The 22,297-nt window shown below is 52.6% G+C and overlaps 9 protein-coding genes across 9 annotated transcripts; 5 read left to right on the plus strand and 4 right to left on the minus strand.

The window, feature by feature from the left end:
• Nucleotides 1-301: 301 nt before the first annotated feature.
• N7498_005218 (something about silencing 10 family protein) lies at nucleotides 302-2,262 on the minus strand (the record flags this gene model as incomplete). Its single annotated transcript, XM_058452280.1, has 2 exons — nucleotides 302-2,022; nucleotides 2,082-2,262. 2 exons carry the CDS (start codon nucleotides 2,260-2,262, stop codon nucleotides 302-304), a joined length of 1,902 nt encoding a protein of 633 aa, XP_058308818.1.
• A 403-nt stretch (nucleotides 2,263-2,665) lies between these two features.
• Nucleotides 2,666-3,786, plus strand: ksrA (3-dehydrosphinganine reductase; the record flags this gene model as incomplete). The annotated part of the gene is made up of 3 exons (XM_058452281.1): nucleotides 2,666-2,710; nucleotides 2,772-2,903; nucleotides 2,956-3,786. 3 exons carry the CDS (start codon nucleotides 2,666-2,668, stop codon nucleotides 3,784-3,786), a joined length of 1,008 nt encoding a protein of 335 aa, XP_058308819.1.
• A 446-nt stretch (nucleotides 3,787-4,232) lies between these two features.
• Nucleotides 4,233-5,327, plus strand: N7498_005220 (sterol desaturase family protein; the record flags this gene model as incomplete). The annotated part of the gene is made up of 2 exons (XM_058452282.1): nucleotides 4,233-4,712; nucleotides 4,776-5,327. The coding sequence occupies 2 exons, from the start codon at nucleotides 4,233-4,235 to the stop codon at nucleotides 5,325-5,327; spliced, it is 1,032 nt and encodes a 343-aa protein (XP_058308820.1).
• Nucleotides 5,328-5,558: 231 nt separating this feature from the next.
• On the minus strand, nucleotides 5,559-7,032 carry N7498_005221 (60S ribosomal protein eL6). The gene is made up of 3 exons (XM_058452283.1): nucleotides 6,845-7,032; nucleotides 6,209-6,544; nucleotides 5,559-6,139 (listed from the first exon to the last, which is right to left on the minus strand). Exons 1-3 carry the CDS (start codon nucleotides 6,962-6,964, stop codon nucleotides 5,987-5,989), a joined length of 609 nt encoding a protein of 202 aa, XP_058308821.1. The 5' UTR covers nucleotides 6,965-7,032; the 3' UTR covers nucleotides 5,559-5,986.
• Nucleotides 7,033-7,400: 368 nt separating this feature from the next.
• N7498_005222 (FAD/NAD(P)-binding domain-containing protein) lies at nucleotides 7,401-8,633 on the minus strand (the record flags this gene model as incomplete). The annotated part of the gene is made up of 1 exon (XM_058452284.1): nucleotides 7,401-8,633. The coding sequence occupies one exon, from the start codon at nucleotides 8,631-8,633 to the stop codon at nucleotides 7,401-7,403; it is 1,233 nt and encodes a 410-aa protein (XP_058308822.1).
• A 962-nt stretch (nucleotides 8,634-9,595) lies between these two features.
• Nucleotides 9,596-10,930, plus strand: N7498_005223 (uncharacterized protein; the record flags this gene model as incomplete). The annotated part of the gene is made up of 4 exons (XM_058452285.1): nucleotides 9,596-9,646; nucleotides 9,747-9,889; nucleotides 9,973-10,305; nucleotides 10,372-10,930. 4 exons carry the CDS (start codon nucleotides 9,596-9,598, stop codon nucleotides 10,928-10,930), a joined length of 1,086 nt encoding a protein of 361 aa, XP_058308823.1.
• Nucleotides 10,931-11,469: 539 nt separating this feature from the next.
• Nucleotides 11,470-18,023, plus strand: cch1 (calcium channel protein CCH1; the record flags this gene model as incomplete). The annotated part of the gene is made up of 4 exons (XM_058452286.1): nucleotides 11,470-13,047; nucleotides 13,103-16,133; nucleotides 16,190-16,956; nucleotides 17,010-18,023. The coding sequence occupies 4 exons, from the start codon at nucleotides 11,470-11,472 to the stop codon at nucleotides 18,021-18,023; spliced, it is 6,390 nt and encodes a 2,129-aa protein (XP_058308824.1).
• Nucleotides 18,024-18,760: 737 nt separating this feature from the next.
• Nucleotides 18,761-19,297, plus strand: N7498_005225 (uncharacterized protein; the record flags this gene model as incomplete). The annotated part of the gene is made up of 1 exon (XM_058452287.1): nucleotides 18,761-19,297. The coding sequence occupies one exon, from the start codon at nucleotides 18,761-18,763 to the stop codon at nucleotides 19,295-19,297; it is 537 nt and encodes a 178-aa protein (XP_058308825.1).
• A 525-nt stretch (nucleotides 19,298-19,822) lies between these two features.
• On the minus strand, nucleotides 19,823-21,741 carry clrD (uncharacterized protein; the record flags this gene model as incomplete). The annotated part of the gene is made up of 3 exons (XM_058452288.1): nucleotides 19,823-20,310; nucleotides 20,365-21,259; nucleotides 21,589-21,741. The coding sequence occupies 3 exons, from the start codon at nucleotides 21,739-21,741 to the stop codon at nucleotides 19,823-19,825; spliced, it is 1,536 nt and encodes a 511-aa protein (XP_058308826.1).
• Between the last annotated feature and the right edge of the window lie 556 nt (nucleotides 21,742-22,297).

Below are 22,297 nucleotides of genomic sequence, written 5' to 3' on the forward strand. Positions count from 1 at the left end.
GTTGCGCCGAGACTGCCAACTCTCCTGCATTTCCCCGCGATTATAGCTCTTGAATATCATTATTATGTTCTTATATGCTCTAGATTCCATGTCGTCCTCAGTTTGCTGAGGGGTTACCTATGTTTCCCATGAGGACCAAGAAAGTGTGAATGGTTCAATCCAATCTAGTGAAAAGAATCTAGAGCTTGAGCTTGAAAGGGTGAAATTGGAGTTATGTACATATTGAATGCCTGTATCTGCCAAGAACGTAGACGCCGTGATAAAAACAAAATATCCATGATCTCTATACCCTACCCCGGCCTCAGAGCTTAACACTCTTGACCAGGTTCTTTTTGATACCCGTAAGCTCACCACCGTAACCACCACGGCTCTCGCCTCCCTTGTAGATCTGGCGAATACTACCCAGCTTCTTCTTTTTCTCCTCGTACTTCTTACGTTTCTTGACACGCGGATTGCGCGAGTCTTTGTTCCGGTGCGGCGTGAGACCCTTGTTCTTTTGGATCTGGTAGGTGATGGCACGCTTGCCATCAGGTCCAATTTCCTCTTGGACCTGGACCTGGCCACCCTCGCGAGCTGCGGCTGCGTAGGCGTCGGCGCGAGCCTTCTTGTCGTCCTTGCGTTGCTTGCCTCGCGCAGCGACCATGTCATAGTACTCGTCGTCACTGCCGGATTGGTTGCCCTTGCGGAGCTCCTTGGCAACGCGGCGGTCTTCGTCGTCGCTGTCACCGCCGAGCTCTTGGCCGATGTCGGGTTGTTGACGACCACGTCTCTCGGCCTCGGCGTTGAGTCGGGACTGTCGGTCCTTGAGACGCTCGCGGTACGGAATATCAGCATCACCACCTGCATCTTTGCCGGCGTTGTGGCGCTTGCTGGCCTTCTGTGCCAGCTGGGAGGTGTAGAAGCGGAGAGAACGCTTCTGCTTGGCCTTCTCCTCAGCCTCGCGGGCAGTCAAGGCATCCTCATCACCAAAGTCGGAGTCGTCGTCCTTGGCGGGCGTCTTGGTCTTCTTGGTCTTGCGCTTCTGACCAGGCTCGGTGGCCAGGTTGGACAGATCAGCGAGGCCGGCTTCAGTCTCCGCAAGACGCTCGGCGCGACGGGCTTCGGCTTCGGCTTGCGCTGCCAGAGCCGCCTTCTCTGCCTTGCTCAACTTCTTCGGTGCGGGCTCCTTAGCCTCCTTCGTTTTCTTTTGCTGTTTCTGGGCCTTAGGCTCGGGTTTGGCAGTTGCCTTGGCAGAAGTCTTAGCAACTTCAAGAACCTCGGGAGTCTCGAGACCCTTGACCTTCTCCCAGAGTTTCCGGAACTTCACAAGAGAGCCCATCACAGGGTGCTGTCGAAGCTCGGCCGGTGAAATTGGCATGTTGCCGTTATTTCCATCGGAAGATGAAGCAAGAAGCATAAAGTACAAGTTGATCGTGCCCAGATACGCCGACAGTGCACGCAATTGCACCACAGCCACAGGAGCTGGTTGAGGCTCGTCATCATCCTCTTTTGCCGCTGTCGAGGCCGTCGATGCTGCCTTCTGAAGATCCCGGTAGGTAGACTGAAGGTCTGTAAAGTCCTTTGCCAGGGGCTCAAACTCGGGATACCTCGACTTGAGGATCTTTAGCTTCTCGTCGGTTCCCATATCCTCAGTGATCTCCAGCTGCGGGAGCACTTCGGTGACCACGCCGGCATCCTCAGCTTCGTCCTCCGCCTTGCCGGAGTCCGCCCATTCAGATTCATCGAAACCAAAGTCGGCCTCGTCCATAGCCTGCAGCTGCTTCTGCTGCAATCTCTTGGCTTCTTGCTCCTCCTCCAAGGCATCAACCTCGGTCTCAATCTGGTCTGCGTTGTAAAGATCCTTTTTCGAAGAACCCCAGGCTGCGATGCCCTCTTCCTCGTCAGACTCCTCGCCACGACGGCCATTGGGGGCACCCATATCATCATCGTCCTCGTCCTCGTAATTCTCTTCGCCTTCGAGGTCGTCCTCGTCCGCGTCCTCGTAACCTAGAATTTCCTCATCGGAAGGCTGAAGCATCTCCTCTGCAAAGAAAAGTCAGATACTTCCACCTGCGTACTAGATATTAAATCAACCAACGTACCTTCTTCTGCGACTCTCCGCCGCCGCTTAGTCTCCGGGCCATCGTCCAGCAGGATCTGGTCGCGGCCGGTCTGGAAGTCATCCTCTGAGTCGTCGAAGCGCTCTTCGACATCAAACTTGGTGCGCGCAGGGGCTTCAGCTTTTTTTGCTGGGCGGCCGCCGGCCTTTCTCTTTTTGCCCATGGTGAAAGTTGTGTAGCTGGTTTACTTCAAGCTCATCAACTGCGACAAATTAATTTTTTGGTCCGCGCTCACCGCCTCGCGGGCTGCGGCAGCAAAACTCGATGTTTGTCCTGTTTGCTGGCGTGGTATTGCTCATACGGTTAAATTATCTGATTGTGTGCACCTGGTACGGTAACCGTGTTCCGGCCGGTAAAGGTCATCATCCCTCATCGTCCTCTTCCAACATCAAATAACAGTCGAACGGCAGTCGCACCCCATTCACCCCGATTCTTCTCCATTGTCCTCTTTTCCCTTCTTTCTTATGCCTTACAGTCCTTCGTTCATCCCCTCTTATCTCAGTACCACCCCGGGCTTGGGAGTATCCGTACTGGTCTGCACTGTCATCGCGTATACGCTTACCCAGATGTTCGGATTCGGTCGACGAAACGAGTTCCCCGTCGAGGGTCGAGTAAGCGAAATGCCCCAGTCTCTGTCTCTTGAAGGCATTGCAACTAACGCTTTTCTCCTAGACTGTCCTTATCACTGGTGGCTCTGATGGCATGGGCCGGGCTGTCGCTCTTCAGCTTGCTGGCAAAGGCGCTCATGTCGTGGTCGTTGCTCGTACTCTTTCCAAGCTCCAAAGCACCGTTGAAGAGATGAAGGTTCGAATGTTTCCCTCTGTTCCCCGCGTTCATTCTGCTTACACATGCTCAGGCCAAGGCTCTCAACTCGAAGAAGCAACGTTTCTTCTACATCAGTGCTGATCTCACTTTTGCCAACGAGTGTGATCGTGTGGTCGATGAAGTCACTGCCTGGAACGAGGGATCTGCCCCTGATATTGTCTGGTGCTGTGCTGGCTTCTGCCACCCTGGATTCTTCACCGAAGTGCCCATTTCAGTCCAAAAGCAGCAAATGGACACTGTTTACTGGACTGCTGCCAACATGGCACACGCCACCCTTCGCAACTGGCTAGCTCCCATCACCCCGAGTGCGCAGATGATGAACCCACGTCGACACCTCATCTTCACCTGCTCCATTCTTGCCTTTACTCCCATTGCTGGCTACGCGCCTTATTCACCTGCCAAGGCTGCCATTCGCTCCTTGTCTGACACACTCTCCCAGGAGATTGAGATGTACAATGGAGCCTACACTCAGCGACACCGTAACTCAGCCCCAGCTGCCGATATCAAGATTCACACGGTCTTCCCCATGGGCATTCTCAGCCCCGGATTTGACAACGAGCAGAAGCTCAAGCCCGAACTGACCAAGAAGCTCGAGGAGGCCGACAAACCTCAAACGCCCGAGGAGGTGGCCCGAATCGCCATCAGTGCACTGGAACGCGGCGAATACCTGATCACTACCATGTTCCTTGGTCACGTCATGAAGGCTTCTGCTCTTGGACCGAGTCCCCGAAACGCCATTATCGGAGACACCTTGCTCAGCTGGCTCAGCAATCTGGTGTTCCTCCAAGTCATTCCAGACCTTCGCAACAAGGCATTCAACTGGGGAAAGACCAACGGACTCCCCGTAAACCCCGGTCCCTGAGACCACCCCCTAAATGCATTTTTCTCTTGCGTTTGTACTAAACCCTGCATGTTACTCGTTGCATGTTGCCCGTGTGGCATTTTCGTTTCGCCCATGGGGCCTTCGCGCTTAACCAGAGTAACTGTTATTCGTATTTCGTAATTTGAATTGATCCATTCCTTCAAAAACCAATGCCCCTCCGACCCCCCCCCCCCCCTACCCCCCTAGAAATGTGATTCTGGGGTGTCGGGAATGCGGGCGGTGACGTAGTGCTGTTGATCCCCCAATTTTAATTTCTTGCTGTCCGCCGCTGACGAGTTGCAATCTAATCCTCGGTCATATTTCCCTTGAAGATGCGCTGACAACCTGCCAGTCGCTAAATATCCGACCTAGCTTGCAGAATAATCTCTCTATTGCACCCACCTTCTTCCGTAGTGTCGCTCGGGTACTTGCTACAGACCGACGCAATGGACGCGCTCTTCTCGATTCCCTTCCTGTCCCTCTTGTTCGTACCCGCCATCACGTCCTACGGCACGAGTCTCAATCTCCTCTTCTTTTACATGACATGGACCACCCTGGTGCTGTCCCACTCTCCGCTCCGAGTAGAGCTCTTCGGCTCGGCTGCCGTGCGATTACTGTTTTATGCGCTGCCGTCCCTCATCTTCTTCCTCTTCGACATCCTCATCCCGAGCACTGCGATCGCTGTCAAGGCGCAAGGTGAAGCTGGCCTCCCTGGAGGCAGGAAGCGACATACACTCCGGGTAAAGCAGTTCAAGGTCGCAGGATGGGCGTTTTTCAACATCTGCCTCAGCATTGCCGCGCAGTCAGCGATTGAGTCCCTGCTGGTCCGCGGGCTCGGCGTGCGCAGCGCGATCAAAGTGTCCATGAGGCTCCCAATGCCTTGGGGTATGGTCAAGGACATGTTCTTCGGGCTTTTGGTCCGAGAGGTAAGAAGCCGATCGCGCGGGTAATCGACATTGTCAAGTTTGCTAACATCTGCCCGTTCCTAGATCCTCACCTTCGTCCTACACCGCTACGTCCTGCACTCGAAGAATATCCTCGCCAAGTACCATAACAACTGGTACCACCAGCTTAATGCGCCTTTCCCGCTTACCGCGCATTACGACCACCCGCTCGCTTACTTGGTGCACAAATTCCTTCCGACCTACTTGCCGGCTATGCTGTTCCGTTTCCACATGCTCACTTTCCTGCTCTTTCTGGGGAGTATCTCGATTGAGGAGACTTTTGCGTATTCAGGGTACACGATCATGCCGACCAGCTTCTTCTTGGGTGGGATTGCGCGCCGTACCGATACGCATTTGATCGACGGTGGAGTGGGGAACTTTGGGACCTGGGGTCTTTTGGATTGGATCTGTGGTACCACTGATGGTGATAGGGATTTTGAGGATGATTTGGCTAGTGAGATTGAAGAGCATGAGATTGAAGAGCATGAGATTGAAGATAAAGTAAGGAAGGCATTGGAGTCTTCGAAGCGGAAGATTAGGGAGGGAACCTTGCGGAGAAACATGCCTGCACGTACCCGCAGAAACGGCCATGCTTGAATGACTGTATGATTGATGGCGTTTGGATCTGTCTATTTAAAGTAATCCTTGTCTATTCTTGTCAATGTGGATGGCTAAAGCTTGGTGGAAATTCACATATTGCGGAGATATATATTCCCAAGCATTCCAACCCAGGACCGATTACGTCGTTGCCGCACAATGGGGATGCCCACTAAAACTTAGGACTGATCAAATCTGATCTCTGTTTAGGTAGATCTAATAGAGTCTAGAGTTCAATTACACGAAAAGGAGATATTTATAAAGAGTACCCAATTTTTTGGATTGCCGCCTGAACCTGGAAATGGGAGGTGTATGTCGTACTAAACATGAAGAGAATCCAGCAGGGCTGCTGGAGTGAGGTATTTTTTAATCTTTTTTTGTAAGAAGTCTTTCATCACATCACGGCTGGTCCCCCCTTCTCCGACGAAGAGAAGGGAGTCATGCTGAACCGGCGCCACGCGTGAAAGAGGGGGAGTGTGTTTGAAAGAGAAACAACAGCCGAGTGTCCGAATTAACCGATCCCATACTGAGTTACATGATTCATGAGCCGCTCCTCCATCACTGCGAAAGGGTGCCAATTTGCAATCGAGCCGCCCCTCGTTGAAAGATGAGTCCTCCCAAACTATCTACCGAACCCGCGGCCGCCGCAGCGCACTTTTTTACCACTTCATCTCGTGGGGCTTGTCGCCGTTGCGGAGGCTGAAAGTGGTGGAGAGGTAGCTGCTCAGGAACTCCTCCTTCTTGATGGAGCCCAGGATGGACTGGTCGATGGCCTTCTGGTCGGTGGCACGGGCGCTAGCAACCTGCTTCTTCTGTTGACGCAAAAATGCACGTTAATTATGACTGGTTTCGTATACTTGAAATGATGGCTCAAAACGCACCTGGGGCTTCTCGCCCTGCTTGAAGAAAGCCTCCTCGGACTTCTTCTCAGCCTTCTTCTCCTTGGTGAAGTAGTCGGCGGCAGAGATCTTCTCCAGAGTCTTGGAGTCGACACCGGCAATGTCGATGCGCTTGGAGGTGGCGATCACGTAGCGGGAGTTGACACGGCGGATGGGGACACCGTTGATCTTGAAGGGGCCGGTGACGAGGAGAACACCCTGGTCGAGGTGCTTGAGGAGGACGACACGCTTGCCACGGAAACGGCCAGCGAGGAGGATCAGAACGGTACCGGGCTGGAGGCTCTCGCGGAGCTTAGTGGGACGCAGAGTCTTGCGAACCTGTACGCACAAATCCATGTTAGCAACTCGGTTGGCGAACGTGTGGTGATTTCGCAGTTTCCAGAATCCGCAGCATAGTTGACTCGCTCAGATGAATGCAATGATTGTTGCGAGGCCACAAAAGCCTATCTCAAATTCATCAACTGCCATCGGTCATGTTGGCTGAATTGAATGTCACACATCGTGCATATTCGACTCAATACAACAGATCCGGCGCCAATTGTCGCATTCATCTAAGCGAATAAACGCATGTCCGTATCCTTCGCGAAACCTGAGTCATTTGTCGGGATGTATGCTGACCTTCTTGGGCTGCGACTCGTCGTCCACGGGGTACCACTTCTGGGCCTTCTGGGCCGGGTGCGGCACAGTCCGCTGGCCCTTTCCAAACTGCTTCGTCTGGCCAACAGTAGCGTCCGACATGGTGGCTGCGACGAAGATGGTGTAGGTGGTGGTCGGGTTGGTGGTTGGGTGTTGAGGTTGATGTGCGGACTTGCGAGTGGAGTACAGTTAGAGGGTTTGTGGGAAGAACAAGCCCTATCTCACGTGATACATGTTAGCCGAACCGATCTGAGTCAGCCACCCGCCACGCTTGATGCCTTGGTACCTGACCGGGTACCCGGTGGGTCTAGATTGCCCTCACAATTTTCTGGACCGTAACTGGTCACCCAAACAGAGACGGACGTTTCTGTAAGACCACTTCTCTAGTCTCTTGCAAAGCGCATCTCTGCGCATTTCTAGGGATTTTAAAGTGGCACACACCAACGCAAACCTTCAAATAGAAACACTAACTGTTTGAGTGAAGTGTGTATAAGTGGTATTTCTCTCTTTCACTAGCCTCGTAGTATAAGTTGTTCGTCTATTCCCTAGAATATTCTAGTTCAGAATACTCGGGTAATTTCCAGTCCCCATCTCTCTCCTTTGAAAATCTTGATATCAAATCGGGGAGGCGGAGGAAACACGCAAGTCCAAAGATGAAATGTAGAATAGCGACTCCCCACCATGTCAACGGCATTCCCAGTCTCAACAAGGCAGGCTTCACATTCTGTACCTCATCCACAAATGTCCGAAGGGTCTTGTCATAATTTGCAAAAGCCTGGGAGAGATTCTCAGTGTTTCGATTGATCTCACCAGCCAAAATGTAAGCACCGACAAGTCCGGCAGTAGTACCCATGCCGCTGAAGGGAGAAGGGCAGTGAGCAGCATCTCCCAAAAGAACGACCCGGCCTCTGTGCCATGTATCCGTTTGTACCTGGACAACTTCCTGGCAGTACCAGTTGTTTGTCGTCTTCATGCCTTCTAAGAACCGGTCTGTTTCCCATCCAGCGCCACGGAACTTTTGGGTCCAGAATTCCTTTTGTTGTTCCACCGAACCCCTATGAATGCTCGAAAATTCAAGAGCGTCGTCTCTGAGGAAAAAGTATATTTGTGTTTCTGTTGGACTGTGACTTCGGCGCATAATCATTCGACCTCCAGGGCTCTGGTATGTGTAGCTGAGATTGGTATCAGTCTCGTTGCGCGGAATAAACCAGTAGGCGGCGTGGAACCCCAACTGACGATAAGGATCCGGAGAACCAGGGGGCAGAATGGCTTTCCGAACGCGCGATCCCTGGCCGTCTGCTCCAACGAGAAGATCAAATGTGTCGGATGAGCCATCGGAGAAGTATGCAGTGACTTTTTGCTCATCTTGTTCGAAACGATCAACCGATGTGTCGAATATATACTTCACTTTATCCTTTGTCGCGTCGTATAGAATGCGCACAAGATCACCGCGCATAATTTCATACTCGGATGTGAGAGACTGGGCACCCTTTCCGGATTTGTTGGCCATAACAGTTGCCCTGACCTTGCCTTGCGAGTCGACTATGGCAAAGCCATCTTCATCGACGAGCTTGCCACGGATCGTATCCAAGAGCCCCATGCGTTTTGCCGCCTCAATGCCCTGGCCACGGAGATCAATCTGGGCTCCCGTGGCCCTGAGAGCTGGGAAGCGTTCGACGATGGTGACTTGATGGCCACTACGGGAAAGCCAGTAAGCAAGTGCAGGCCCCGCGCAACCGCCACCGCAGATGATGATGTTTAGAGGTGCCATTGAGAAGAATTACTGATTGATGAATGAAGAATGAATCTTGGCGTCGGACGGTAGGTTTAGGGAACTGCTAACTTAAAGCCACTTTGGATTAGACTAGCTACAGCGCTGGTAATCCGTCGCGGGGTCCCTACGCAGCAGGGCTGCCTAGACCTCTGGAGGTCAGCTCAGCTGATTCGGCTGACACTGCGGCGTGCTAGCTAATCCTGATAGGTGCTGCCGATTGGCTGCTAATACTGTGGCGTTCTAGCAAACCAGGAGAGATGCCTTTCGGGGATGTTAGGTCCCTACACGGCAGGGCTGCCGGGACCTCCGTGGGTTAGCGGGCTTACTGAACACGAAGAGATGACGTGGATGAGTAGCTAAGACGGCAGCGTACTAGCTAATCTGTTCACCTAAACAGAAAGGGCTATCTGCTTAGGCGTTGAAAGAAAAAAAACAGGAAAAAGACGCTCCCTGATCTGTCCCTATGAGGGATAAGGGTAGTGAGAGGATAATTAAGGTTGAAAGCTGTTGTTCATTCAATCTGGTTTATGGAGCTATATTTATAGGTGGAAAACAACCTTTTCTCCGATGTTGGTCATATCGGTTCGCATTCAAAAGAGGGGTAAAAGAGACGGGCAGGCCTGAGAGCTGAAATCAAGCGGATAATTTAAGAGAAAAACAGAGAAATATCAGATCGCAGGTCACCGAACCTCGCGTCGTGAGTCACGTAATCACCACGTGTCCGACGTGGATGGACTGATGCCTTGAAATAAAGGCCTGAACTAGGGCCGGCTGCAGGAGCACCCGGCGCAAGTCAGCTGTTCTGGACAAACAACCAGGAACTGACGTATCCTGAAGCTTCTCTTCGCAGTCCTGCCCATCATCTTCATCTCCAACCTTTGCCATTCATCGGGCGTGGCTCGATTTACCTAACCATTTCTCTACACTCGTTGGCCTTGTCACAGCCAATTCGTTCCGCCATGTCGATAGCTCCCATCATCACCTTCAAAGCAGGCATCTGCGATTTCAATGTACGTGCCGCACTCGGTCCTCAAAGATCAATTACCCTTCTACCACATCACTTCTCAAACGCTTTGAGCTTTTGGTAATTTACTGACGCGTTGGATCTAGGACTCCGTCGATCCTCCATCCGTGAAGCCAAAGCCGACCCCCGGCTACGTTTACCTCTACTCCGAAGATGATCTTGTGCACTTTTGCTGGCGCCCCCGCAGTGCATCTCTCGACGAGCCCGAGCTCGATCTGGTTATGATTCCGTCAGATGGAAGCTTCACCCCTACAAACCTGCCGGCAAGGACGCTACAAATGGCCGTATCTTTGTCTTGAAGTTCTCGTCCAGCTCCCAGCGGTATCTGTTCTGGATGCAGTCCCAGTCCCAGCACGAGAGTGGCGACCCTAGTTGGTTCAGCCCCCGGGATCTCAAACTGGGAGAGATTGTCGATGTTCTGTTGCAGGGCGAGGATGTGGATGTGGAGCATGAGATCGCCAACCTCCCCCGCCGACCCTCCGGTGGCGACGATGACGAGACGATGGAGGATGTGGAAGGTACCGACCATGATCCCAGTCATAACCATGGGGGAAGCAGTGGTGGAGCGGGCCCAGACGCAACGGGGGGTGACGTTCGTGAGGAGGGCCAGGAATCGAGAGAGGGTGGAGCAGACGGTGGACGAGCGTAGGTACATAACCCTGTCTATTTTGCTCCGAGCCATGAAATTCTAATGTGTTTCCTTCTTTCTAGAGCCGGTGCAGGAGATCCATCGTCGGTAGTTCAGGACTTCTTGAAGTCTCTGGGTGGCAGTCAGGGCCAGTCCCAGTCCCAGTCCCAGTCCCAGGACCCTGAACGACCATCTACCACCCTCCAAGACCTTCTTCCTCCCCCAACGACGCTGCCATTTATCGAGTCTCTAGACGCAACTACTGCCGACCACCTGTTGAGTTTCTTACCGCCAGCTCTGCTCCTGCTGGCCCAGGGAAATGCCGAGGCTGCGGAAGCTGACACGGACCCTGAATTGGCCCAAGCGGCCCTTCTGTCACTCGATCTGCCCCAGAAAAAAGATATTCTCCGCAAAGTGCTCCGATCCCCCCAATTCATGCAAAGCCTTGCCAGCCTGACCGTTGCTCTCCGAGACGGAGGGCTGCCCAGCATCAGCGAAGCCCTGCAGGTACCCGTGGCCAACGGAGGATTCATGCGCCGAGGAGGTGTGCCCCTAGGTGGAGGCGAAGCAGTTGAAGCGTTCCTAGAGGGCGTCCGGCAACATGTCAAGAAGGACCAGTCGGGTGCGATGGAGACAGATTAGTTTTAAGGCCATATTAACTATTTTTGGTAACAGCCCCACCAGCCACCACTGTTTTGCGAGGCTTCGTCAGCGTCTACGAGTAACTATAGTTAGGAACACCGTGTACGGAGTAGGATCGGTAGTAATTTCCCAGTAGTCCAGACACGGTCGCCAAGTGAACCGAATGCTACGTAAACTGAGGCGAGAGCGAAAAAGCACTAGCCACACTCGATCGGCCAAAAACCAACCAAAAACACGATATATCCCAGTATCGCGAATTGTGGGCCAATCACCACATGCCGCTCCGTGGACTTGCGACCGGCTCCTCTTTGATTCTGATTTTGGCCTCAACATCCTTCATCTCTTTCCTTGGTTCCATTGTGCCTGGCCATTGCGACATGTCCCCGTCGTCTTAGGTCATTTCTATTCTACTTACCACTCCCTCATCCCCCCTGACGATCTTCGATCTCCCAACGCCCACCTGTCGCGGCACCCCGGCTATTGACCCCCGTCACGGCCTGCGATGTCTGCGATTCGATAATAATTAATACTGCCAGACGATGGCGCCGAATAACCACAGCCGTGGCCACGATGATAGCCCCTCAAATACCCAGATCCCCCTTCAGGATCTCTCCAGACCCGATGATTCCCCCGCCGACGAACGCGGTCGAGGTCGTGCCAACAGCGCGTCCAGTGGGATCTTCTCACGCCGGTCGATAATGAGGAGAAGGTCGCGGATGCAATACCAGAGTGTCGCAGAGGACTCGCCGGTCGATTCAGGCTCTGCGGGCAGGAATCCTTTTCGTCCCTCACGGGCCGAGGAGGAAGTGGCCTCAAATGACCTGGGAGCCCTCGCGCAGGCGATGTCCTTTGGTATCAGCTTTGATGAGCCGCGCTCAAGGGCATCATTAACAGGCCCTTCGGCCATGCACGACTTCGACGATGCCGAGTCCGATCTCGACAATGTACCCTTGGACACGTACCCCTCCCACGAACATAATTACGCTCCTCAAGCTGAGGCCGAAGATGACACTGCACGCTTGACCGACCCTCAATATCTTCAACCGATCAGTGGCGCGGCTGGGCCGGAGGAACAACGAAATAGTGAAAGTAGAACCCACTCTTCCCGGCTAGGTGATGACCTTCCACATATCGAGGAGGGCCGTTCACGAAGTATTGGAAGCAGTGCCCGGTCTCGGTCTCTGTCACCCTCGGCGTCCGGTGGGGCTCTACAGAGAGCTAGCTCGATGGTGAAATCTATGTCGCAACGTGTGGTCAACCTCAGTAATGAGCCGGAAGTCGTTCAACAATCGATCGAGAGGGAGGAGCACCACAAAAGTGCACGGCTAGACGGTCCTCCAATCTTGCCTGCAATGGCCGACTATGCACATGATCCTACACCCGAGTTACCGCCCAGAGAGAAGCGGGCATCCAAGAACATGTGGAAGTATAGAAATAACCCGTTCAGAGGCCGGTCCCTTGGCATTCTCGGACCGAATCACCCATTTCGCCTTTGGTTGTGTGACATTCTAGTCCATCCTTTCATGGAGCCCTTCATTTTGGCCATTATTATTGTCCAGACCATCTTGCTGATTGTAGAATCTGCAAAATCCGTCTTTGACCGACCATTGGCCGTCCAATGGGGCCACAACCCCCTGGATTGGGTTTTTTTCATTATTTTCGTCATATATACCCTTGAAATTGCGACGAAGATCTTGGTATCTGGGTTCATGTTTAACCCGGAGGAGTACAGTACGCTCAATCGCTCCCTGGGCATCAGGAAAGCAATAGCCGAAAAGGGCAGGAACCTTATTACTCCCCACCGACAGATGACTGCCAAAAAAGTTTCGTTTCTGCCACAGGAACCACAGTCCTCGATTTTGCGGACTTTCACTGGGATGAACACGCTGGACGGTGAACTCTTGAATGACCCGCTTCAGAAACGCCGCGTGAGACTCGCCCACCGCGCGTTTCTTCGTCACTCGTTCAATCGACTGGATTTTGTGGCCATTATCTCCTTCTGGATATCGTTCGTTCTCTCCCTGAGGGGCCAAGAAGTGACGCAGCAGCTGTACATTTTTCGCATGCTAAGCTGTCTTCGAATCTTGCGTCTTCTCGCCTTGACGAATGGCACATCCGTATGGCACCATTCCTCAACAATATCACTTTCAATCGCTGACTCACCAATTCCAGGTTATTCTTCGAAGTCTGAAACGAGCCGCACCGCTTTTGGTCCACGTCGGATTCCTCATTGGTTTCTTTTGGCTTCTTTTCGCGATTGTGGGCATTCAAAGCTTTAAGTCCAGTCTCCGCAGGACCTGTGTTTGGGTCGATCCCCTGGGTCAGTATAACTACACCTCGAATGACCCTTATGGCACACTCCAATTTTGTGGAGGATACTTGGACAATGTGACAGGCCAGCAAATGCCTTGGCTTGACGCATCTGGCGTCCCCTCAGCAGATAATCATAAGGCTAAGGGATACATCTGTCCGAAAGGCTCTTTGTGCATGGAGGGAGGGAACCCGTACAACGGAACCGTGAGCTTTGACAATATCCTACAGTCGCTGGAGGCTGTGTTCGTCATCATGAGCTCTAACACCTTCACTGATTTGCTGTACTATACTACCGACAGTGACTACCTTGCGGCGGCGCTTTTCTTCGCCTTCGGTCTGGTCATTTTGAGCTTGTGGCTGGTCAACTTGCTGGTTGCAGTTATCACCCATTCTTTCCAGGTCATTCGAGAAGAGAGCCAACGCAGTGCTTTCGCTGTCCAGAAGATCGATGCTGTCGAGGATGATGATACTGCTACACGCAAGGTTAGCTCTCTCAAGCGCCTCTACGATAAGACAGAGTGGCTTTGGGTCTGCATTATCGTTCTAGACCTTGTTGTTCAGGCTCTGAGAAGCTCAACCATGTCAGCGGATCGAGCTGATTTTATCAACAACACGGAGACCGTCGTCACTCTCGTTTTTCTTGTTGAAATTATTCTGCGGTTTGCATCAGACTGGCGAATTTTTCATCGGAGGCGCCGGAACTGGTTCGACTTTTTCCTGGTGGTTGTAACTTGCATCATACAGATACCTGCCATCAGGAAATCGGGCCGTCCCTACAGTGTCATGACTCTTTTCCAAATTCTTCGAGTTTATCGAGTCGTGTTGGCATTTTCCGTGACTAGAAAGCTCATCATGGTCGTGTTCAGCAATGCTGTCGGTCTTCTTAACCTCATCTTTTTCCTGTTCTTAATGACGTTTCTGGTGTCTATCTTCGCGACTCAGCTTTTCCGAAGCCAGATCCCCCCCCAGGATCCTAATGGCAATTCCATCACATTTACATTCGCTGATATATACAATTCATTCCTTGGAATGTATCAAATCTTGTCTAGCGAAAACTGGACGACCATACTTTACAACGTCACCGCCTACACTGTTTCTTTCAAGACCTCATGGATTTCTGCGGCATTCATCATCATGTGGTTTATTGTGGCCAATTTCATCATTCTCAACATGTTCATTGCTGTCATCCAGGAAAGTTTCGATGTGTCAGAAGATGAGAAACGACTCCAGCAAGTGCGGACATTCCTCGAACAACGCCATGTCGGTGGTTCGACGCAACACGGCAATCTTGCGCTCTCAAAGATTTTTCGACTAGGCCGAGATTCAGACCGATACAAGGATCCGCTTGACCATGGGCCCGCTGCACTGGAAATGCTGCTGAAGGACGCCGTCGTCCGAGAGTTCCTCGACGAAGAGGAAGAAGATCAGGAGCAAGAACAGGACGCCCGCCGACGGCAAAGCGCAATGCCCGATGGAGCAGTTCAAGACACTGTCCAGCCTGGCATGCTTTCACGGCTATGGACAAAGGTCACCTCTCTTGTTATGGGCCGCGAACCTAATCCGTTCTATTCGAAGCTTCAGTTTTCCGCGCGCTACGAGGAACTCGATCCCAGGACCATGGCTAGAGAAGTCGTATCTGCCGCAGAGGCGCGAAAGCAAGCACAGCGAGAATATCTTGTCAAACACCCAAACTACAACAAGGCTCTGTTCATGTTCTCCCCTCATGATCCGGTTCGGAACTTCTGCCAAAGAATTGTCGGCCCAGGACGAGGTAACCATCGAGTCGAGGGCGTGGATCCATACAAACCGGTATGGTATTCATTCTCGGCTTTCATTTACGCAGCTATCGTGGCCATGGTGCTTCTTGCCTGCATCACTACGCCTTTGTACCAACGAAACAATTTCCGCACCGATCGCAACTGGTTCACCTACACTGATTTGGGATTTGCCGTGATCTTCACGATCGAAGCGGTCATCAAAACGATCGCTGACGGATTCTTCTGGACTCCGAATGCCTACTTCCGAAGCTCTTGGGGCTTTATTGATGGGATCGTGCTGGTCACTCTTTGGATCAACGTTGGTAGCTCCCTTAAGAAGGATTGGGGGGTTTCCAGAGCCATTGGTGCATTCAAAGCACTCAGAGCTCTGCGGCTTCTGAACGTCAGCGACAGCGCCAAGGATACATTCCATTCGGTGATTATCGTTGGAGGATGGAAAGTTATCGCCGCTGCCGCCGTTTCCATGAGTTTTTTGATTCCCTTCGCCATCTATGCCGTCAACTTGTTCAATGGCCAAATGATCAGCTGTAACGACAACAACTTCTCTGGAAACTTGACTGCATGTGTCAATGAATATGCCAGCTCGCCTTACATGTGGAATGTGCTCGCTCCACGAATTGCAACCAACCCGTGGTACGACTTCGACAATTTCGGCGACTCTCTCTTCATTCTTTTCCAGATTGTGTCCCAGGAAGGGTGGATTAATGTCCAAGAGAGTGCTATGAGCATTATCGGGCCAGGTATCCAGCCCCAAAATAACGTCGCACCGGCAAACGGCCTGTTCTTCGTCGTCTTCAATTTGCTCGGTGCTGTGTTCGTTTTGACGCTGTTTGTGTCTGTGTTTATGCGCAACTACACGGAACAAACCGGCGTGGCATTCTTGACTGCTGAACAGCGATCGTGGTTGGAACTGCGGAAATTGCTTCGACAGATTTCCCCCTCGAAGCGGTCTTTTAACGAAGAGAGTACGAAGTGGCGATTGTGGTGCTATCGAATCGCCGTGAAGAAACATGGCCGATGGGCCCGCTTTGTTACTGGTATTCTTGTGGTGCATCTGCTCCTTTTGGTGCTGGAATTTTACCCCGAGCCTAGCCTATGGGAGATAATTCGATGTAAGTCCCCCGTGATTCTCTCACCCATATTTTGCCATTGTACTGACCAAGCTTAGCTGTCTTGTTTTTCTTGTTCATGTTTGTCTACATCGCAAACGTGCTAATTCGACTGATCGGCCTCGGGTGGCATCGGTTCAGTCGGAGCTCTTGGGATCTATACTCGGTTCTTGCCGTCCCCGGTGCATTCGTCACGACCATCCTCGACATCGCACTTCACCGCTCGCAAATCGTCCTCGAGCTGAACAAGCTCTTCCTTGTCTCAATCGCACTTCTCCTAATCCCTCGAAACAACCAACTGGACCAGCTTTTCAAGACAGCTGCGGCTAGTCTGCCGGCGATTGGCAATCTTGTTGCCACATGGTTCGTATTGTTCCTCGTGTTTGGTATCGCAATGAACCAAGCCTTCGGTCTCACCAAGTTTGGATCGCAGGAAACTCACAACCTGAATTTCCGAGACGTGCCCAAATCTCTGATTTTGCTCTTCCGCTGCAGTTGTGGAGAGGGATGGAATCAGATTATGGAGGATTTTGCCACGATGGTACCCCCACTTTGCACGTACGATTCCGACTTCTTTGACGACGACTGCGGTGGTGCCGCGTGGGCTCGCTCTCTGTTTATTGCCTGGAACATCATCAGCATGTACATCTTCGTCTCGTTGTTCGTTTCGCTTATTTTCGAGAGCTTCTCCTACGTCTATCAACGAAGCAGCGGCCTGTACGCCGTCAGTCGTGAGGAGATCCGTCGCTTCAAGCAGGCCTGGGCCACGTACGACCCCAACGGAACTGGTTTCATCACGAAGGAAGCGTTCCCACGGTTACTTGGAGTAAGTCACCGTCGATTCACCTTTAATTTCCAGCCAACTAATTCGACCTGCAGGAACTTTCGGGAGTGTTTGCGATGCGCATTTATGAAGGCGAATTCACAGTCGGCGCCATCTTGGACCAGTGTCGGACTAACTCACGAGATTCGATGGGTTCGTCAGTGTACACATCACATACCTCTCTGCCCATACGCTCGCGGGATTCATTGGCCTCGTTGCAGCCACGCCCAGGTGACGTGGACCTCGCAGAGGGAATCGATATCAAAGAGCTCTCTCGTATAATCAACCGCATCCCGGTCAATACCATCCGAGAGCGGCGCCAGAGACTAAACACCTTCTACGAGGAGGTCCTCGTGTCCGCGGACCCGGAGCGCGGCATCTCCTTCCACCAGTGCCTGATGATTATCGCCCATTACAACGTCATCAGCGACAGCAAGAGTCTACGTCTGGAAGAATTCCTCCGTCGCCGTGCACGACTCCAGCGTGTGGAGGAAGCCGTCCGCCGCAACACGGTCATCGGCTTCTTCGATACCCTGTACTGGTCACGTCAATTCCGCCGCGCGGTTGACCGCAAGAAGTTCGGCCGGATGACCGACGTCCCGCAGTTCACAGTGCCGGAGATCTTCGTCGATGATCCTGGAGACTCCGACGAGGGTGAGCAGCCGACGGGCACGATGACGCCGCAGACACAGCCCGAAACGGATACACCATTTACGCCTATGCTCTCGCCGTCGTCGACCTCTCACCGACGGGCTGAATCAAGCCCAACCGCGCGCCATGGCGATCTCCCCCGAATCGATACCACCATGGTCGGCCGGTCGTCCGGTGCTAGCACCCCGACCGAATGGTCTAGTATCAGCCCGTCGCGCACCCCGCGCCACATGTACGGCGAGCGCGTCTCCGACGATGCCAGCGAGCGTAACCAATCGCCCGCGGGCACCGACCACTCACGGCAAAACAGCACGATGAGCGTACGGGATGTGATGACCTCCCTTGATAATTCCGCATGGGGTGAGAGTATCCGGCGCAGTTTTACGCAGCGGCGATCGGGCGACCGATCCTCCGATTAATGAGGAAGTACGATATCTCGATGAGACGCGAACATGGATATATGATAGAAGAGAGGGGTTGTTTTATTTTTGGCTTATTCTTTTCCTGCCTATATCACCTGCACACTCATTCCTGCATCCTCGCATGATTTGACATCTCGAGGTTAATTTCTCCTATTCCTTTTGGTTCCTGGTTTCATGCTGTACACTACCCCTTGATCCTGGCATCGGGCGCATTTTGCATAGCATCAGCGTGGATTCTGCCATTTCATTGTCTTTATCCCCCCCCCTTTATCTCGTCAATAGATTGTGGTGTGTACATGGACTATCGATAGAAACGTTTTCGAACTCGGGAGACTGAATCAAGTGGGTCCGAACTATTGACCTGCCGCAGTCGGCGAGGGCTGGCGTCACGCAGTTATCTCGTAGTCACGTAGTTATCTAGGTTTATCTGAATATGCAGGGGTAGTCGGGAAAGAAGTAATGTTCTCGGAAGGAGAAAGTAAGATCCATGGAATCCGCGACTCCCATGTTGCCCAAAGTTTGGGGGTTTGCCGGATGCGGGAAGCCAGGAACAATGGCATTATCCGCATGCGTCGCATCATTACAACTGAGACAACCCTGTATCGTCCTTGCAGTGGCCTTAATTCTTCTTTTAAGTAGTTCTCCCCAGCCGGTTTTTCATTTTTTCGTAGAACCCAATCCTCATGGAGTGACCTCTCGACAACCAAAGCCCACATTCCAACCACCACCAAACAATGTATCACCAACTCCCCTCTCAATTCTCTCCCTCTCGAACCTCGAACCTCCCACCAACAAGCGACTCCTCCAGCTCACCAAGCTCCCGAACAACCTCGCCACCCTCATCACCAACCTCCCTAAGGCGTTCACCACACCACCTCTTCAATCTCTCCTTCTACCCACACTCCACACACCCTATAGGTGAAACGGAGGATGCCCACGATGTATCAGGCTTCGCCCAATACGGTCACAGCATCCTCCCCTGTGCCGTGCTTCGCGGGCGATCCTCCCTCATGCTCGTGCGCCGCCGTCCCTCCGCAGTCGACATGGCCCTGAACGAGGAGCGGTCCCGCTGTGACGAAGACGCGATCGAGCGTGCGGGCCTCGATCTCATGGAACCCCGCCCCGTTGATATGAAGGGGGAGGTGCCTGCTTTCCATACGCAGCGCCCGCGCAGCATTGGTGCTGAAAGTCGAGATAGTCGCGGTGTGCCTGTTCAGCAGCCGCGGTTTGTCATGGGTGGGATTTTCGAGGTCATGGAGGGGCGGGCGTAGCCTGCTCCTGTTTGTGTTTCTGTATGCATTTTGAATTCCCTTACTTTGGAGTTTTTTGGTGGGGTTTGAAACCGGTTGATTACCCTTGAAACGGATTGGAAGATGTATAGTCGGGGCGTTTTTTTTTATGGAAATATTGCGGGGCTAGGGTTACTGGATTGTACAGAGATTGAGTTATTGGGCAGCATACGGGCTCGTTTATTTCACTATACAGGGGATTGAGGGCATGTACGCTCTAGTCGAGACACAATCGATACTTTAATGACTTTTTGTATTCCATCTACTCGGTAAATGATAAATGCTTCGATGATTCGCCGTGGGGTATTGTATGATACATGAAAGACGCCCCCTCACCCTAAAATGAAACATATGCATAAAATTCGTGTCGTGGTGCTCGTTTGGGCCAAAAGCGCGGAAATTGCTAAGAATAGGTAGCGGTGTATGCTGGTTGAACGGAAATGCAAGCGCTCCAGGTATGCAAGGTGCAACGGAAAAAAGTGATGCGAAATCATAAGGATGGGCGGTCTAGGCTTTGCGGCCCTTTTTACGCGCATTGGGCCACAGCTGCCCACGGCAGTTGGGCTCTCCGCAAAGACATTTGACTGCGTTCGGGTCAATCTTGTTGCTGCCATCCCAGTTCGGGTTGTAATCAAATGTGAGCTCGGTGCCCGCGGGGATATTGTGCAGGGCGAAAAAGGCGAGGTAGTACACGAGGTGATCGGCGTGGTTCGTGGTGTAGACGGGGGCGATTATGCAGTTAGGATTGCACGAGTGGTTCATAAACCGTGTGGGGGAGCCGAATTTCTGCCCATCGACCACGTAGAAATCATCGTAGTCTTCGCCGTACATCTCGATCACGTCACCGTCGTATCGGTTGTGGTCAAGAGTGAATAGGTAAGACTGGTTTTTATCATCCACGTTTTCGCGGGCGTCGGCTTCTTGCTTGCTGATGACCTCTCCGAGGTACGTGTCAATAAATTGACCAGCAATGATGGGATCGGGGGATCGGAGGCCTGGAATAGTGAGTTTGTGAAGACGGGCAGGATAGGTGAACTATAGGTGCATACCGAGACCACGACCACCCGTATCAAAGATCTGCAATCTGACACTTCGCCCGCGCTGCACAGCAGTGTTCCAACATTTGCCTCGACAGCCGCAAGCCTCGTTGCACTCTAAGATGCGAGGGTGCCGTTTTCTTTTCAAGAAGTCTGACCGAAGGACAATCTGACCATCGGCAGAAGGATGGTATGTGTAGATCCGATTATCTGAATCCTCTTCCATCTCCACACAGTCGCAGGATGCAGGATCACAGGGACCACTACAAGTGCATCCCGCGTTGAAACCCGGGTCGGCGCGAGTGATCCCGTCCTGGAGCTTGTACTCATTGAGGAATCCAAAATTGGCAGACAACATCGCTACTTTCTCGTCGTCCATGTCGAATGTCACCTCGGGTCCCTTAATGCGCTTCAACTTTTGATTAAGTTCGTAGCGCAGGGATTGGACAGGGGTAATCGACGTATGCGGCATGGGCCGCGGAGACAGGGCAAAGGAGATGACGCTTCGGTCGACATTGCGAACCTTGGGATAGGCGCGTCTGGCAGCCTTTTCAGTTTCTTCGGTTTCGATGGGAAATCGACGATCTGAGAAGCCATTTGGCAGAGGCTCGACAGGTTTGAGTGTTTTGAACAGCTTTTGTTGACGCTGAGACGGTGATGGGATGACAACTTCGACATTACCACGCTTAAGGCTCGGCGTAGGACTGGGCGTCTTGGGTTGGCTAGTGGCCTTAAGGTTCAGAAACGTCTGCGTGATTGGCGTTCCATGCCGAGATGGAACCGAAATGTCCTCAGAACTGCTCGCGATATCCCGCTTCTGCGGGAGTCGAAATGTTGCAGAAGGTCGCCGATGCGGCAAAGTAGACACAAAAGGCGCGCGGTCCTCCTTATGAGATGAAATCTTCGGCTGGAGCCAGGATCCCAAATTAGCGATTACTCCCATTTTGGACGCGAAGGACGCGTCAGTACCCAATTCTATGCACCCCAGGCTACTGCGGTGTGGGTGTGGGCCTGGTGTTGTGCATAGAATTGAGAGTGATGCGCGAATGGGATGATAAAATCAAAAACAGTAGGTTGCGGATTAAGAAAACAATGCAGGATACAGCTAAGATCAAGAACGATTGGTTGTGCGAAGTAGCCCTAGCCTCTCGGAGAATGGACATGCTCGAGTGCGATCGCCGAAGGGGGGGGGGAACGGGGCAGCAACGGGGCAGCAACGAGTAGAGGGTGGCTTACCACGGCATTCTCGGGCTCCGAGTCGGTGTCGCCTGTCAGGTCATAGATTACCGGCGTTGAACGGGATTCGAAAGCCCCATCTAGGCTAAACTCTTGAGCCGCCATGCTGAGGGTGACGGTGGGGCCGGGGATTACACGTGTCTGAGCGCGCATCGGGGGTCGGGGTTGCCCGTCCGGGGAGACGGGAGATGATGTGGGTTAAGAAAAGGTAAATAATTTGGGTAGGCGATGGACAAGAGAGTGCCGGCGTCGGCCCCCGGGAAGCCTAGGGGGGTGCCGGCGCGCCGTCGTGGAAGAGAGGCGTGAAGAGATAATAGACGGGCGCGACGAGATCGCCTCAAGCCGCTTGGGTCAGGAAGCCGAACCTAGCCAGGGCGAGATAGGAAAGAACGTGAAGGAACGATCATAAGGCTTGGTGCAGAAACCTCACGACGGCGAGGGCAGGTTCCGTGGTACCCCCCTGACCCTGCTTAGTCATATATCATTTCCTATATAGGAAATCTCATTATAGCTATAAAGGTTCAAGAGATCGCGAATATAGCCTCTAGGAAGTTCCAAAGAATCATTAAGAGATAGAGAGCTGCATTTATGTCGAAAAACGGTATCTTTTAGGAAATATACCCGGTTGACTGGGGGATGCAGTCTGGGTATTCTGATTGAGGGTCGTTGATTGGATGAAAAGAGAGTTGTTAGAGCCAGAGGAACGGAG

The sequence above is a fragment of the Penicillium cinerascens genome, assembly GCF_028974065.1.
Source record: "Penicillium cinerascens strain IBT 15544 chromosome Unknown contig_5_segment0_segment0, whole genome shotgun sequence".
NCBI classification, from domain to species: domain Eukaryota; kingdom Fungi; phylum Ascomycota; class Eurotiomycetes; order Eurotiales; family Aspergillaceae; genus Penicillium; species Penicillium cinerascens.

Excerpts from the sequence above, each read along its gene's own strand:
- N7498_005221 (XM_058452283.1), bottom strand. The coding sequence starts at position 6,964 with ATGTCGGACGCTACTGTTGGCCAGACGAAGCAGTTTGGAAAGGGCCAG. Across the intron at positions 6,545-6,844 it reads ACGAGTCGCAGCCCAAGAAG|GTTCGCAAGACTCTGCGTCC; the intron begins GTCAGCATACAT and ends TTGTGCGTACAG. Across the intron at positions 6,140-6,208 it reads AGCAGGGCGAGAAGCCCCAG|AAGAAGCAGGTTGCTAGCGC; the intron begins GTGCGTTTTGAG and ends TTGCGTCAACAG.